We start from the raw sequence: 16374 nt of genomic DNA on the forward strand, positions 1-16374 counted from the left end.
CTTTGTAGACAACCATTGTTTGATTGCTAACCATTAAAAAAATAGCTTTAGAAGAGATAAGGTGGTGGCAATGTATCATGGGGCCCGTCAATCCCTTACCCTTTGAGTTTTCCATTTACTATCAGATATGCTGTAAGATCTGAAAGTTATAAAGTAATTTTGATTGGAATCAGCCAAAAACAAGAGATCAAGTGCAATAGGAAGTGAATCTTTAATTTGGTGATGAAATTCTAGGAGTGAGCTCTTTTAGCTATCCACCAAAACCCAAGCGACCCCCACCAATTCCATTGATTACAAACCAACCAAAAAGTTTAAAAGGATGTGTCTGGATGTAACTTCTTAATGGGAGGGCTTATCAACCCTTTTAAAATGCACTTTCTCACTAGCTTTAAATCTCAAGAGAATATTAAGTTTGGAAAACTCCAATAATTTGAAGAGCATTATGATTGAAGATGATAACTTTGTTGGTTGAAAGTTGAGACACAAGTACTATTTTTCAGTTCACATGTAGCCACTTTTCTCTTTGTTCCTCTGACTATCTTTAGTCTTTACCTTGAATACTTACAAACCTATTGTTCTTTGCCTTATGAAAAGTGGAAATAGTTCAAAGAGATCAACCATTTAGAAAGCAAGAAGTAAGACAAGTTAATAATTTCTAGTATCATAGAAAAGGAATCAAATACATAAAGATGGTTCCACATGCTCATGGCATGGAAAATTACACTATATATTGTAACCACAGCAAGGTAGTAAAAACCAACTCCGAGTGCAATCGAAAAAAGTGATTGTCACCCAGAGATACTAATACACTGCATAGTAAAAAAAACGGGGGAAGATTACAAGTAGCTTCTGAAACAACTCCAAACAACAGATAAAGTCCACACAGTAATTCTGCAGAGAACACAAACCACTCATTATACGTAAAAGAAGAGTGATAATTATTTTTAACTGCCAAGAAACAACGTTAAAAGGCGTTGTCTTGGATATCCCCTCTGGATGACATAATACATTGTACGCTGGTTGATCAATCCGGCACCGGGCAGACCCCTACATCACAATGACCATGTTGTCTTCCTGCGACCAAAGTTCTCCAAGTTCCCCCAAACTCCCATCTATGCTAACTTGCATACAAATTAGAGTTTGGTTTCAGACCCTGCATTGAAAAGAAAGAGTGACAATGCTCTTTCCTTTCTTTTCTTTTCAGAAGGATGTTGGATTTCTCAGTGAACTAGGCTGGTCAAAACCTTCAAATTGCATTTCCTCATTCCCATAATAGCCCATGTAGCCTGTGTGTCCAGAGAAAGGTGACATGTCGGCTACTTGATTCGCATTATTGGCCATTGTTACGTCCCCTGTGAAATTTGAGTATGAGGAATAAGGTGATTCCGTGTTTTCATATGACTGCCATGATGCCATTGCACTTTTGTACTGTGGAAAGTAATTAGGCATAGCTTCTTGTAACTGCGGGTAGTCCTGCAGTAAAGCCAAGGAAAAATGTTTGAGAAATTTATAAGAATATGAGCATTAGTCTTTCAAAATTTCTTCGTTTTCTTTTTCTTGCATTAATACCTTCGAAGAATCAAGAATAAAATCAGGCGAGACCCAGAAGTCTGCAGGGTTGGTCTCTCTTGAAGTTGGCTCAAACTCTGCCATTGGATTAACTTCATATGGAGAAGTAACATGGCTTGAATAATGACTCTCGTTATGCTGGTAACTCGCTCGAGAGGATAAATCATCAGAGATGTTCAAGGGCTCGTTTGAGATTCTTGTTGAGCTCAAATCCTCCCCACTGTTCGAAGCACTTCCAACCCTCTTGGCCTTGGGCTCTCCATGGGAATCATTTGTCTTCTGTGCATTCTCATTCTTTTTAATAACACGGCACAAAGCAAAAACTCCCTGCGGAGATTATCAAAATGCCAAATATAACTTCAGTTTTTTGAACTAATAGGTATCTAAAGCTCTCTAAAACGAAAATTGTAGTATTCAGCTACGGAACTGTCTAACAAACACAATAACATTGTAGATGTACCTGATGACCTGATGGCCCCTGAGCAAGATCATCACTGAAACGGTATTCATGCATGATCCAATCTGTTCTATCTCCTAAAGGAGCACGTCCACGATAGAAAACAAGGGTCTTGCGGTACCCAGTGACAGTGGATTGACAGACAACCTTCCGGTCTTTTCCAGTGGCCTTCCAGTAGCCAGCTTTAGTAGCTCTGTTTGTTCTTGAGCCATTTGGATACTTTCGATCACGTGCACAGAAGAAGAACCATTCCATGTCACATCTAGGAAGGAATGATTTTTCTGCAATAAAAACACAGGTATATATCAGATTGCCAGAATTACTGAAACCAATTGGAATTTGGGAAGGAAACAAGTTTCACTGTTCTTGTACTTTATTTAATTTGAATTGTTATAGAAGAATATCTAAAGCCAATTAGCTTGGCTTTTTGGAAATAAAGAAGCCCACATGCCCAATCAGAAAAGGGAGATGCTGGCACAGGTTTAGTTCATAAAGAAGAAGAAGAAAAGAAGTTCAAATAAACAAAAAAGAAAAAAAACTATCTTTATGGCATCCTCTGTTCAGACTAGTAAGCAGACACACACTAACATACATACTCAATCTCTGAGAAAGCAAAACACTGGACAAAAATGTAATGAAATTGTTTGAATGGTTACCTGGTAACTCCCAGGGATCAAATTTGTACAAATCGATCACAGGGATAACCTCCAGCTCAAATTCAAGACCTTCCACTTTTCTTTTAAGATAATATCCCACTAGTTCCTCATCAGTTGGGTGGAACCTAAAACCTGGTGGTAGTGATGCTCCACCCATAACTCCACTCTCCTCCTAACTAATCCAATTTCTTAAAAGTATCCCAATTTGAAAGAAAAATATATATGAAAATTATAACAGCAGAGAGCTAGGAAGATAATGAGGAATGATATGAAAGCTGTAGCTATGAGCCCAAACTGTACGTATTAAAGATCTGGAAAATCCAGAAATAAAAGCTTTTATCAAAAATTAATTTCTTATCAAGAATTGAGTAAAACTTCCACAGGTTGAACCCGTTGAAGAGCAGAATCATTGTCTTTGAAAATGTGCTTCTTATGATCGATTTGTCACCCCCCACCAACCCCCCTCACAAATTTTCTTTAAATTCCCAAAACAAGATGAGAAGGAACAAAATTGAAGGCTTTGAAGCAATACCCGGAAGGTGATATTGCTCAAATTTCACTATAAGAGTGTCAAATCCTTGTATTCAAACAGAAAATGCACAAGGACTTCAACTACAAAAACTAGTTAGAACTTCCAAAACTGGGACCTATCACAGTACCCAGAAGTTAAAACTATTCAAAATTTGCTAGAAATTGAAAAAAAAAAATTAATGTGGGGGCAGCGGCAATGTGACCAATAAAGAGATGTTGTTAGAACAAGAGCCAGTGCCAAGAAGACAAAATAGGAGAGGAGGAAGAAAGGTAGAGTAAAAGGAGTGGGAAATGGGGTGTGCTTATATATAGGTATTTGGGGGAACAAGCAGTCCAAAATTGCACACAGACACCGAAAGTTTCAAAAGATTGCTTGTCTGACGCGTACACAAAATTCTAAATGGGACTGGCCCACGTCCACATAACTTGAACTCAGTTCACACGCTGCAGTAACTCATTGAGATTATGTGTTTATCTCGCTCATCACGTAATAATCGGAAATATAAGAGCAATTCTTAAGTACATAATTTATAATTGTTAAAGTCATTAACTGTGTATTTTTCTCGAGGAGATAGATAAACATATAATTGTATACAACTTAAATTATTTTATGATACTAGAACACGGTTACAAAGTATAGTCAGACTTTATATTATAGTGAAGTAAAGTAACCCGACAACATGTTTTCTATTGTACCCCTCATCATATGGTACATGATTATGTGGCCTCGTCATTCTAATGCATTTTTGCACATCATGCTATACAAGTTATTTTTAATTGGTGAGATAGATTTCAATCCACATTTCTTGACATTGGTGAAATAAACTACTAAAAGATATATAGAATTAGAATGTGACAAATATTATCGCATTTCAACTTTTTTCTTGTTAGGCATATAATCATTTGAATAAATTTTTAGTTGTGTTAGTTATTCATGGATATGTAGATGAATCTACAAGCACAAATGAATATGAGGATGCCTAAAGCTAGAGAATTGAAAGTGCTTAAACTCAAGCCAGCAGTGATTTTGGGGAATTTGGGTTTCCATGTAGAGCTGCAGTAGTCACCAAGCTCCTTCCACATCATTCTGCGTCGGACAAAAGCACTTTTTCCTTGTTTTATTGAAGTGATGGTGTCATCTTCTTTCTTGGCCCCCACACTGCCCTAAAGGAAAGTAACAAAAGTGCTTACTCAGTTTTCCAACTTTTTGGAATTAAGCAAACAGGACCTAGTGGGAAGATGAAGACTCTTGTTGAATCCACTTAATTCAGAATCTGGAGATGTAATGGTTACTCGATCAATGATCTGCCTAGTCTTTAAGTGGGACCAACTGACGCACTGTTTACATCTATTAGTGCTTTTACACTAGTAAATTTTATGGAATTAAATTCTTGCTTTTGTCTTTTGGTAAGTTCAATTCTTGCTTTTGGACCAGGCTAAGCTAAGGTGTGCTTAGCTTGTTGATACTCTTGAACAGTGCTTGATTTCAAGTCTATCAGAAACACTGAATATGATATTTTTCTTCTGTTTTTTTGGATCATAAAATTGTAAGTTTTTTGGTGAAAGAACTATATATGGGTAATTGAGAACATATGGAACTATATATGGGCCTTTCACACTAGGAAAATGACAAAAATAAAGATATCAAAATCTCTTTTGGCCGGAACAGTGATCAAATTTATAGTTTGCACTTCTTTTTTTTTTCACAGTTTGTACTTGCTCTTCTTTTGTCCATTTGACTTCACAAATTTTAAGGCATTTGGAAAAATGATGCAGGGAGAGTTTTTGACATAAACAAACGGTAATGTAAAACATTCATTTAAGCATACGAATAGCTAGTTTGAGAAGTAAATTTAAGTTATATATGACAAGTTTCAATATTAGTTCATTTTTTTAATCATCCATTGGAATAACAAGAATGTATGACATATCTTAACTAATTACACACCTCTCTAATAATAAGAACACTTTCTAATATATAACTTCTAATTTTATTCAATCATATCGAATGCATTTGACAGTTTGAAACCGATTATACTATTTCGTCTTCTTGACGTTGGTTTGAGCATATAATCCCATCGCTCTATGGCTATTTTCACCATAATGTATAGCAGCATACAAGGACGAAATCAGGAATTTTTTTAGAGGTGGATTAATTAATTAATTAATTTATATATAATGAGATATCTATTATAAGCTTACTTTTCTTTAAAAAAAAAATTATATAAATAAACATTAAATTAAACACATATTGTCAAACATCAAATAAATATTACATTGCAAAAAAATATAAAAAGAGCTGACCTAGTGAAGTGCAACCCTACGCAGCTACGCTCCTTGAGTGAATCAAAGTCATTGATTATTGAATCTGAATCAATATTCACATAAAGTTCTTTCTTAATATAGACAATAAGGGAATCTGCAACATACTCATCCTCCATCTTGTTGAGAAGTACAGTCTTAACATGTTTCATAACTGAAAATTCTCGTTCTGTAATTGCTATAGAAACCGAAAGAGTTAACAGTAAATGCACCAACCTATCAATCAAATAATATGCCTTTGCTCTGTTCGTTTTATTTAATACTTGACATAGTTCAGAAAGAGTACACATATTTTGAAAGATATCAATATCTTGTTCATGTACTTCAAATTCAAAAAGTTCTAGCTGACACCTCAACAAACGCAAGTCTTTATCAATGAAATCGGCAGGATAAAATTTCTCTGCAAGCTTGCAAATATCATCAATCTTAAATGCTTTAAAATCATTGCTAGGGTCCAAAGCAGAACTAAGAATAAGAAGTTCCATTGTTCCTTCACTGAATCTACTGTTTAACTCTTCCAATTGATAATCTATTGTATCATTGAATAAATCAACCCTGTAATTATGCTCCATTGTAATATCATCACGTTGTTGACAAGAACGACATGTACCAACTTTATAACGAGCATTCACATCTGGCATATCGATGTCATGTTTTTTGCAAAATGATTTCATATTTTCTTGGAAAATATCCCATCCATCCAATCGAAATTTCTTAAGAATATTTTTCGTATTATGTACTAAATTCATAGCTGTATATTTTGTCAATTCAATAAAATTACCACGATTCATTGAGTCTATCGATTCATCATTACCTCTAAGAGCACATGCTTGAAATGTAAGCCATCGAACATTCTCAATTAATGCCTTGAGCCGTAATCAGTTCTTCAAAATTTGCTCTTTCGGTTGTTTATGAATAACTTTCCCAATATGTTGAGAAGATTTCACTAAGTCCTCAGCACATCTTACAGATTTGTTATGGAGTGAAGATGGACCTCCAACATGAAGCAAAAATGCACAATTTTTTTCCATAATTAACTCTTTTCCAATTGTTGAACCCATCAGTAATTAGTGCAGACCCACTTGCGAGATTTTTTTTTTCTAAAACAAAGCCTGGTAAACAATATGCCTTAGTGACAAAGGAGAATACTCTAGCCATGGAAATTGTGAGAACCAAGAATACTGAAATCGATGTCTCTGTTTTCCGAACAAATTCATTGGATACTCAAAAATTTTAGGTTGATAAGGCCCCAATTTGATATACGCCCTTCGAATCTCAACATGTTGATTAATGAGGTATTCACATATTGCAATGCGTTTCCCTGGATCCCGTTCTAAAGAAGTAGCATCAAATTCTTTAGGTCCAACTATTTGAGGTTCGAGATGCATAGGTTCTTCCAGAATTGAAGTATCATTACCCATTTTTTTAAGAATGAATCAATTGTTTTTCCCCTCTTTGTTGGTATGTTATCATCAACATATGACATTATGTCCAAACAAGAATACTACAAAGCTAGAAGCAATGCAAATGCAATCCAACAGAAAGCAATCCAAAATATGCAATCCAATTGCAGCCATGGAACATAAAGCTAATATTTAATAATAATATTCATTGTACCTACTATAAAGATTTATCGTACAGAAAACCCAAAAAAAAAAAAAGATTTATTGTACCTGAACCTGAGCGTATTGTAGTGTTGGTGGAGTTTCAAATCACCTTAATTTGTCAATACCTGTAGTAGAAATACATATAATATAAACTCAAATATTTAGAATAGCATTCTTTTGTAAATACACAAAAGCAAATAGATTGAAAACTACAATCAAGTTTACCTTGAGAGGAAATAAAGTAAAAACACCTATGATTCTTTATTGCCTCTTAATTAAAGTTCAAAGAAATATGAGATACTTTTTCGTGGTTGAAAGAAAAGAAAATAGAGGACTGTTTTGTTAGGCCAAACAAAAGCCAACGGTTTAAGGTTATTTTGTAAAATTTGACAATAAAAAAAAAGTAAGGAGGCAAAGAGAATGTAAAGAGGGTGAAGATATATTATTAAATAACAATATGTATATATTTTTTTAGCAATATGTAATATTAAATAACAATATGTAATATTAAACAAAGGCAAGTTACAACGTTTGGCGAAAAAGAATATTAAACAAAGGCAAGTGGGGAGGCTAAAATTTTTGGGGAATAGCTTATAAAATTTGGACCTCCTTTAGTTTTCTACAAATTTTTGCACTGGACTACAACCCACTTAAGCCTGTGAACAATACCATCCTTGGCAGCATAGATCATAGAAATAAGAATGTGAAGGTGTTTTGTAGGATTGATATAAGCAGTTATCTAGGAGCCAAAAACAGTACAAGTAAAACGAATGAGTGTAGAACCAAGTAACTTTGTTGCTTTAGAGTTTAGGTCGCAAGACCTTAACCAAGTGGACAAGGTGTTCATGATCAAAATGAGGTTGAGAAAGTAAATGACAAACTAAGGTGGTGTGTTATTCACACTTGATGTTCATAACTACAAGGACATAGGTATTTTGCGTTGGTGTGAGCCATAAAGGATCCCTTGATCTCTCACTTACTGGTGTAATTCACATTACCTAATTAGAATAATTACCTAGTTAGGATTCCTTGTAATTAGCTAATTACTTTTTCTTGTAGGAAAAGTCAACTTTTACTCGTATATGTATTCTCCTCTTGGAGAAATATAATATCAATCACAATTATTCAATTCTGTGTTTAGTTTGAGTTGGTATCAGAGCCGATTAACCCTGGTCTTTCAAACAAAAATACAAACCCTACCCATCAGCATCCTCTAGAGTTGAATACAAGAAAGAAAAAAAAAAAAAAAAAATCCAACGGCCCCAAAACAGCAGCTAATCTGTTGTCGTCACAAACCTAGTGCGGCAAAAGACTCCTACAACACCAACCCATCCAAACTTGTTCTCTCTCCTCCATGGCTTTCGAAGATAACCCAGACAACCCCACCATAACCACAAAATTCAGTGCTTCCAGTGCTTCAGAAACCCCTTAAAAATCTTGCCATGGTACAACCAATTTTTATAGTGTGCAATGATACTTCCGTTGGCCCATTCACCATACGACTGAATGGAAAGAACTATAGCACTTGGTCAAATATGATGTTTCTTCATGTGTCAAGCCAGGGAAAAAAAGGTTATCTGACATGGAAGGTGGCTCCAGTTGAGGAAAATGCTCTGGTCTTTGATTCATAGTGTATTGAGGACTCCATTATTAAAGGATGGTTGATAAAAACCATGGAACCTGATTTGGTAGAATTGTTCTTAGATCTACCAACAGCTAAAGATGTCTGGGAGAGTACAGCCTAGATGTATTATGATGTATCTGATGAGTCAGAGATTTATGAATTACGATATAAAGCAACCCGTATTACTCAAAGAGGTCACGATATTGCATCTTACTTTAATGAGCTCAAGAGCGTTTGGTTAGAACTAGACTGTCGTCGTCCAATCAACATGAAGTGCCCTGATGATGTGAAGATTAGACAGGCTGGGATACAAAAAGATCATGTTTATTATTTTCTTGCACGTTTAAAAAAGATGTTTGACAAAATTAGAGGAGATTTGTTGAGGTTGAGTCTATTGCCAAAATTGGAGGAGCCCTTTGTTTTTGTTTGTAAAAAGGCCCAATGACAGGAGACGATGCTCAAGAAGGATGGAAAGACTGAATCCTCTGCTATAATAATTTCCAAAGCTCGTGCTGCTAGTTTTTCCTTTCCCCGTCCAACGCTTGAGGAAAAAGAAAACATGCATTGCACTTACTGTAATGAGAATCATCATACAGAGGTTGCGTATTTTCACAAGAATGGGTTTTCGGAGTGGTTCCTTAAAAGACGATGCACGCGAAGAAAAAGAATGGTGAGAAAGGTGTAGCTGTTGTCGCCTCCGCCGGCCGGCCTTTTGTTAGCCCCGTCACCGATGCTACCTCGGGTGTCTCAACCTCGCCCATGATAGTTCCTTTAGTTGATGATTCTCTTACTGTTCTCTTTCAGTTATCCATTCTAGAGTGTGCTAACTACGAAGGTAACCAGGAAAAGCTTTGGTGTTTTCCGACCAACGAGTTATAGGTTGGATTTGATTCAGGTGATACTGATCATATGACCTATGATAAATCCTTTTTTCATTCTATGACTACTCCTACCAAAACAAGTGTGGTTACTGCCAACGGCGAATCTAACTCAGTCACTAGGGCTGGTTCCATCACTCTTACTCCTACCCTCTCTTTACATAAAACTTTGTTTGTTCCAGCTTTGTCCCATAATTTATTATCATTTGGGCAAGTTACTGAACAGTTGGACTGTTGCACGCTCATGTTCTCTTCATTTTGTTTGCTTCAGGATGTTCAGACCAGTGGGATCATTGGGAGTGGTACTAAGAGAGCAGGGCTTTAGTATGTGGATGACATTGCACCGGGTTAGGTTCATCAGGTTCAGGGCATTGTTAGTGAGAAGCATAAGAATATTTGGTTATGGAATTTGCGATTGGGTCATGTTTCCTCTGGTTATTTGCAGTTTTTTTATTCCATCTCTATTTAGTGAAGTAAAACTTTCTGATTTTTAGTGTGAGACTTGTATTGTTGCAAAAAGTCATCGAACTTTTTATCCCCCTAGTTTGAATAAAAGCACATCTCCTTTTGATTTAATCCATTCAGATGTTTGGGGTCCATCTCTGATTACTACTGTCTTTGGTGTTCAGTGTTTTATGATCTTCATTGATGATTATACTCTGTTAATTTGGCTTTATGTTATGAAGCATAAAAGTGAAGTTGGTTCTTTATTCAAGAATTTGTGTTCGATTAAAGTTGTTCATTCAGATAATGGATGGGAATTTGTTAACCACACACTCGCAGACTTCTTCACTGAAAAAGACATTCTCCATGAAACTACGTGTCTGCAGACTCCAAAACATAACGGCATGACTGAATGGAAAAATCGTCATATTCTTGAGACTGCCCGAGCTTTCCTTATTGGGAGGCGTGTTCCCTAAACCCTTTGGATTGTAGCTATTCAGTATATCTACCTTCTTAATCGCATGCTTTCACGTGTTTTGGGTTTTAAAACACCACTTCAGACATTGGCTACTCATGTTCCTGTTTGTTCCCATCTTAATCTTACTCCGCTCATTTTCGGTTGTGTGGTGTATGCCCATCTCAATCAATCTCACCGGACCAAGTTGGATTCGTGCACCCTGCGCTGTATCTTTGTGGGTTTTGCACCTCAATGAAAGGGTTAGTGGTGTAGGGGTCTTTTTCTTCTGGCAGCTTCAGATGGACTGGGTTGCCGTAAGGAGCAAACTGAAGAAAAATATCCCCTGTGTCTGAGTTAAAAGATTAGGCTCCAAAATATTTCGAAAGGTTAGTAAAGCCTTAGGAAACAGCTTAGTTACTTTCACCAACGAAAATGACGGCTGCTTACATGTAGATTCTTAGTGCTTACAGATGCATTCTTAGCTTGGCATGAAGAGATCGTGGCATGGAAGCAAAGTTGGCATGAGTTTAGCAATAAAGAGAAAATTATGTGTTTTTAGGAGGAAGAAGGGGTGTCCAGGTAAAGGGGGAAAGGTTTTGCAAGTAGATTTGGCTAAGAGAGAAGGGAGAGAGAGAAGAGGGTTGCTAGAGTGCTTTTTCCAGCAGCTTGATAGTGACTCTGTCAAATGTTAGAGCAATCTGCCAAAAGAGGGAAAATGGGGAAGAAGGGTGAACAGTGCCCGAAATTGCTGGGTTTTTGCAAGTAAGAGAGGAAGCTTGCTCTCTGGATGTGGATGATTCATTGGGTAGAAAAAGCCTCATTTTATAGCTGCTGGAAACTATCCTAATGGTTTCTACCCAATTTGGTCAAGCTTTTCCCTTCATTTCTCATCTCCTCCCTTGACTTTTCTTATCTTGGTGAAATTTTCTATCTATTTGCACAAAATCAGGAATTTTGGGAGTTCAAGGCCCCCATTTCTCACAGTTGTTCAGTGGGAGACTCCATTCTTAGCTATTTTTCTTCTTCTTTCCTTCCTCCTTCCCTGGCCAGATCTAATGAAGGAAAGCAAATAGGTGCACACGCTGGTTTGAAGGGTGCTTCTCCCCATGCTAATATCCCTTGGGTCCTTGCATGTTTTTTACTTTGAAACTTGCTTCTTCCTTCCCCTCAACCCACATGGTCTTCCATGCTTCTTCATGTAAGATCCGTGACACTTCATGGCTTTATCGTTCAGCCAAAAAATGGAGTTTTTGTTGCTTGCTACTTCTAATTGTATGGGTCTTCTAGGATAGGAAGTCAACCTACCAAACAAATGGGCCACCCTTATCAAATATTGGGTTATTGGGGTTAGTTTTAGTGGGCCATTTTGACTGGGCTTTATGGTTGGGTTATTTTGGTTGGGTTATTTAGGTTATTTTCCCTTTTGTGCTCACCCACATATTTGGGCCTAAGATATGGGCTTGGGCTCCGAGGCTCCTAAGCAACCCTGAACCTCCATTTCTTGGCCCATCAATGGGCCTCATGACAACCTATTACCATCCATATCACAACCCACTCAAGCAATCCTCGGGCATTTGAGTGCCTTAGGCCCACTTTAGGCTTGTAGTGTGGTTGGGTGTGGCATAACGATTTCTCGCTTGGAATGGCATGTTGCTTGGCATGTTTTTTAATTACGATGCTTGATGGATTTGTAGAGCTACCTATTTTTATGATCTTAATTTCGATTCCTAGCATGACAAGTTTATTTATTTGGCATGGCATGCGGAGCGTAACTTGTGCGTGGCGGGTTTTGTATGCTCCAACTTGGGCCTTTCCTAAATAATGTATCATTTTGGGTTATGAATTCATTCGGGCCCAACTGTGGATTTTTTGGGTCTCAACAACTGGTGTTACCATCCCTCCAATCACCGCTTTTATGTTACCATAGATGTTACGTTTGTGGAGAATGAGATTTTTTTGTCACACGTGCCCAATCATGTTCTTCAAGGGGAGAATACATTAAAAGAAGCACATAATTGGTTTGAGATAGAAATATGAGGGAAAGAAGCAGAAAATAGTGCATAGGAACTCGAGCCGCTCAGCTCGGCTGAGCAGAGCTAAGCAGCTTCTAAAGGCAAGCTGCCGACCAGTCGAGCCGAGCTGAACAACCCTGAACTGGACAGCAGTGACCCCCTTTTCTTGAACATACCTGCTCATGCTCCACTAAACATCCCTGTGGTAAGTCATTCAAATCCTAGTGCTTTTCAAAATATTGTTGAAATTGTGAAAAAAATTACATGCACGAGCAAACAGGGGAATACCACCAGACAGATTCTCACCAAAAGGCAAGGTGAAATGCGTCTCCACACACAGATTGTCTCCTCAAGCTAAAGCATTTGTCAGTCAGATGGAAGGAATTAAAATTCCTAATATATTGGAAAAAGCTTTGTAAGACCCAAAATGGGTGGAAGCAACGAATGTGAAGATGAAGGCCTTATAGAAGAATGGAACATAAGAGATAGTTCCACAACTTGAAGGAAAGAAATCAATTGGATGTCGATGGGTATACACAGTTAAGCACAAAGCTGATGGCACAATAGACATATATAAAGCAAGACTTGTAGCCAAAGGGTATACACAGACGTATGGAGTTGATTATCAGGATACGTTTGCATCAGTGACAAAAATGAATACGATGCGAGTTCTATTGTCCTTAGCAGTTAATTTAGATTGGCCTCTTAAGAAATTCGATGTGAAGAATGACTTTCTGCATGGAGAAGTAGAAGAAGTGTACATGGACATACCACTTGGTTATGCGTTGTCTAATAGCAATGGGAAGGTGTGTGGGCTTTGAAAGGTCTTTTATGGATTGAAGCAGTCTCTGTAAGCATGGTTTGGATGGTTCATTGAAGTAATGAATAAGTTTGGATATCATCGAGGTAACTCAGATCATACCCTATTTATCAAATGTATAGACGGTAAAATTATTTTGCTGATAATCTATGTCGATGATTTGGTAATTACTAGTGATCATGTTGTTGAAATGAGTAAATTACAGAAGTAGCCTAAGAGTTTAAGATGAAGGACTTAAGGGCTTTGAAGTATTTTATGGGAATCGAAGTAACTCGCTCTGCTACTAGTATTTGTCTCTCTCAAAGGAAGTATGTTCTAGACCTGTTGACAGGAATTGGTATGTTAAGGTGTGCACCAGCCAAAACCCCTATCATCACCTAGCAATCTATCCTGATCAAGTGCCAACCAACAAGGAGATATATCAGAGCTTAGTGGGAAGACTAATTTATCTTTGGCACACTCGACCAAATAATATATATGCAATTAGTGTCGTTAGCCAATTCATGCATTCTTCTAGCGAGGATCACTTAGCGGTAGTTATGAGAATTTTGAGTTATTTGAAGAAAGTTCCAGGCCAAGGCTTGATATTTAGAAAACTGGGACATTTGGATGTTAAGGGTTATACACATGCAGATTAGGCAGACAATATAACAAATAAACGTTCTACATCAGGTTACTTCACTTTTATTTGGGGTAATTTGGTTACATAGCGAAGTAAGAAGCAGAATGTAATGGCTCGATCTTCATCTGAGGCAGAATACCCATAGCATAGGGGGTTTGTAAGTTTCTTTGGCTAAGGATCCTCTTGTCCAAAATTGTTTTTGCACCAAAGAAAGTCGTGGAGCTTTACTGTGACAACCAAACTGTGAGAGAGATAACAAATAATCAAGTTCAACATTACAGAACTAAGCATGTTGAAGTGGATATGCATTATATCAAGGAGAGGCTAGTAGTTAATCTAATTGATATACCTTTCATAAAGTCAGAAGAATAGCTGGCAGATGTCTTAATGCATGCGGTGTCAGCAAAAGTTTTTCATGAATCACTTGACAAGTTGGCCATATGAGATATCTATGCACTAACTTGAGGAGGACTGTTAGCGTGAGCCATAGTCGAGGGATTTCATGATCTATGTTTTCCTGGTGTAATCCACATTTACCTAATTAGAATAACTACTTAGTTAGGATTAGGATTCCTTGTAATTACCTAATTACTTTTCCTTGTAAGAAAACTCAACTTGTACTTGTATATATATCCTCATCTTGGAAACATATAATATCAATCACAATTATTCAATCATGTGTTTAGTTTAAGTTTTTGTGGAATGCACAAAAGAAAAAAAAATGGTTTACAAGAGAAACGTGGAATGCTTGAATTTGATGGGAAAGAAAGTGAGATCTCCTCTCCCATTGCACCAAGACCTCCTTTTATAGGCAAAAGGAAGAGGTACAGTCTCATCAAACTTGGGAAGAAACGGCTACTTTTAAGCCAAACGAGTGTTTGAATAGAGGTCTAAGAGTGTACTGACATGTGGATCATAAGAGGATATTTCGTGATTCATTGAAATGGTGACGCTTAGGGTTCATTTGTCCTTCGTCCTGTCGATCATAAGGTCTAATAAGTGGTTGACATGTAGAAAGCTAAAGGTTTGAATCCATAATTTGGGAAGGTGGTGCCTTTGTTGTTCTAGACACTTCAAGGCAAATCTCTAAGCTGATTACCCCTATATGACCCGATCATGATGGTGCCAACCATGAGATGGGGCAACCCTGCTAGGTCTGATTGCAAGTGTAGACTGAAATCCTTTCAAGTGGTGTCTCGATAGTGAAGGGTTGGTTGGGCATATGCCCCCGACCCAAGACCTGAGACATCTAGTTTAGTACCAACCATGGTGGTCACTTACGTGCAAACACTCAGACACAAAGGAGTGTTGATGTTGGCTCACCTAAAAGATGCTGAAGGAATAGAGGAAACAAGTCAGAACGGGGCCGCTAATCCAAAGACTGTGTGTTGTCGCTCGAGCAGATGCAAGATGTGCTCAGGTGGCTATTCTTAGACTCACGCAAAATAATAGAGCTAGGGTATAGTAAGAGCTAATGAGGTTCTTTATTGTGACCAAATGTGTTCTTATTATTAGTGAATTTCTCAGGGCGATCGCCAAGAGGATGTAGGCACAACGCCGAATCTCTATAAATTCTTGTGTTCTCTCTATGTTTTTGCTTTTATTATGTAGTGTGTGTGTGTGTGTGGTGTGTGTGTGTGTGTGTGTGTGTGTGTGTGTGTGTGTGTGTGTGTGTGTGTGTGTGTGTGTGTGTATGTGTGCTTCTATTTTGTGTGGTTTGTGTGTGTGTGCTAGTTGCATGGTTCATCAACAACAATAAGGTGTGTGCTAGTTGCATGGTTCATCAACAACAATAAGGTGTTTCTTGTTCGTCTAAAGTGGGGAAGACTCTCGATGCCTTACAAGTCAACCTTGCCAGACTAACCCACCCAAACTTAGGTGCAACTTTTACAAGTATCAACCATTCAACTTGGAACAAAAGGCTGATTCAAGCCTCCACCCAATAAGGAACTTTAGACTAGGGAGTTGGGGAACTTTTTTTGACACATGTATCTACCTAAGCTGAATGACCAATAAGGCTCCCCATGAGCAGGCCACGTCATCACCACCTTATATACCACCTATGACCCAGTGTGTAGAGATCTTAAAGAAATGCTCGTGATTAGGTCAGCACAAGGACATACCTAGCCCATGGTAGTCCAAATCTGGTTGGCTCAACCCCCTAAAAGAAGTTGAGTCTCATGCACTATTTTTATAAAAGGGAGTAGTTTGAGACACATGCCTCCAAAGCCCATGATTTATGGGATGTATACCTAACCTTGTGCCGCATGTTGGCCAAAGGTGAACTCCTCAGTTAATGCACCATAAACCCTACCACGTGTAGAGCAATGGCCAAAACGATCACTTGACACTCCCTTTTCCCCATGCTTAGTCAT

General features: G+C 37.7%; 1 protein-coding gene across 1 annotated transcript; it reads right to left on the minus strand.

Annotated features, from left to right (window-relative positions):
- Window positions 1–680: 680 nt before the first annotated feature.
- LOC117627757 (NAC domain-containing protein 71) lies at window positions 681–3467 on the minus strand. The gene is made up of 4 exons (XM_034359988.1): window positions 2683–3467; window positions 2030–2307; window positions 1570–1896; window positions 681–1473 (listed from the first exon to the last, which is right to left on the minus strand). Exons 1-4 carry the CDS (start codon window positions 2837–2839, stop codon window positions 1201–1203), a joined length of 1035 nt encoding a protein of 344 aa, XP_034215879.1. The 5' UTR covers window positions 2840–3467; the 3' UTR covers window positions 681–1200.
- Between the last annotated feature and the right edge of the window lie 12907 nt (window positions 3468–16374).

Source organism: Prunus dulcis, chromosome 5 (assembly GCF_902201215.1).
Source record: "Prunus dulcis chromosome 5, ALMONDv2, whole genome shotgun sequence".
NCBI classification, from domain to species: Eukaryota; Viridiplantae; Streptophyta; class Magnoliopsida; order Rosales; family Rosaceae; genus Prunus; species Prunus dulcis.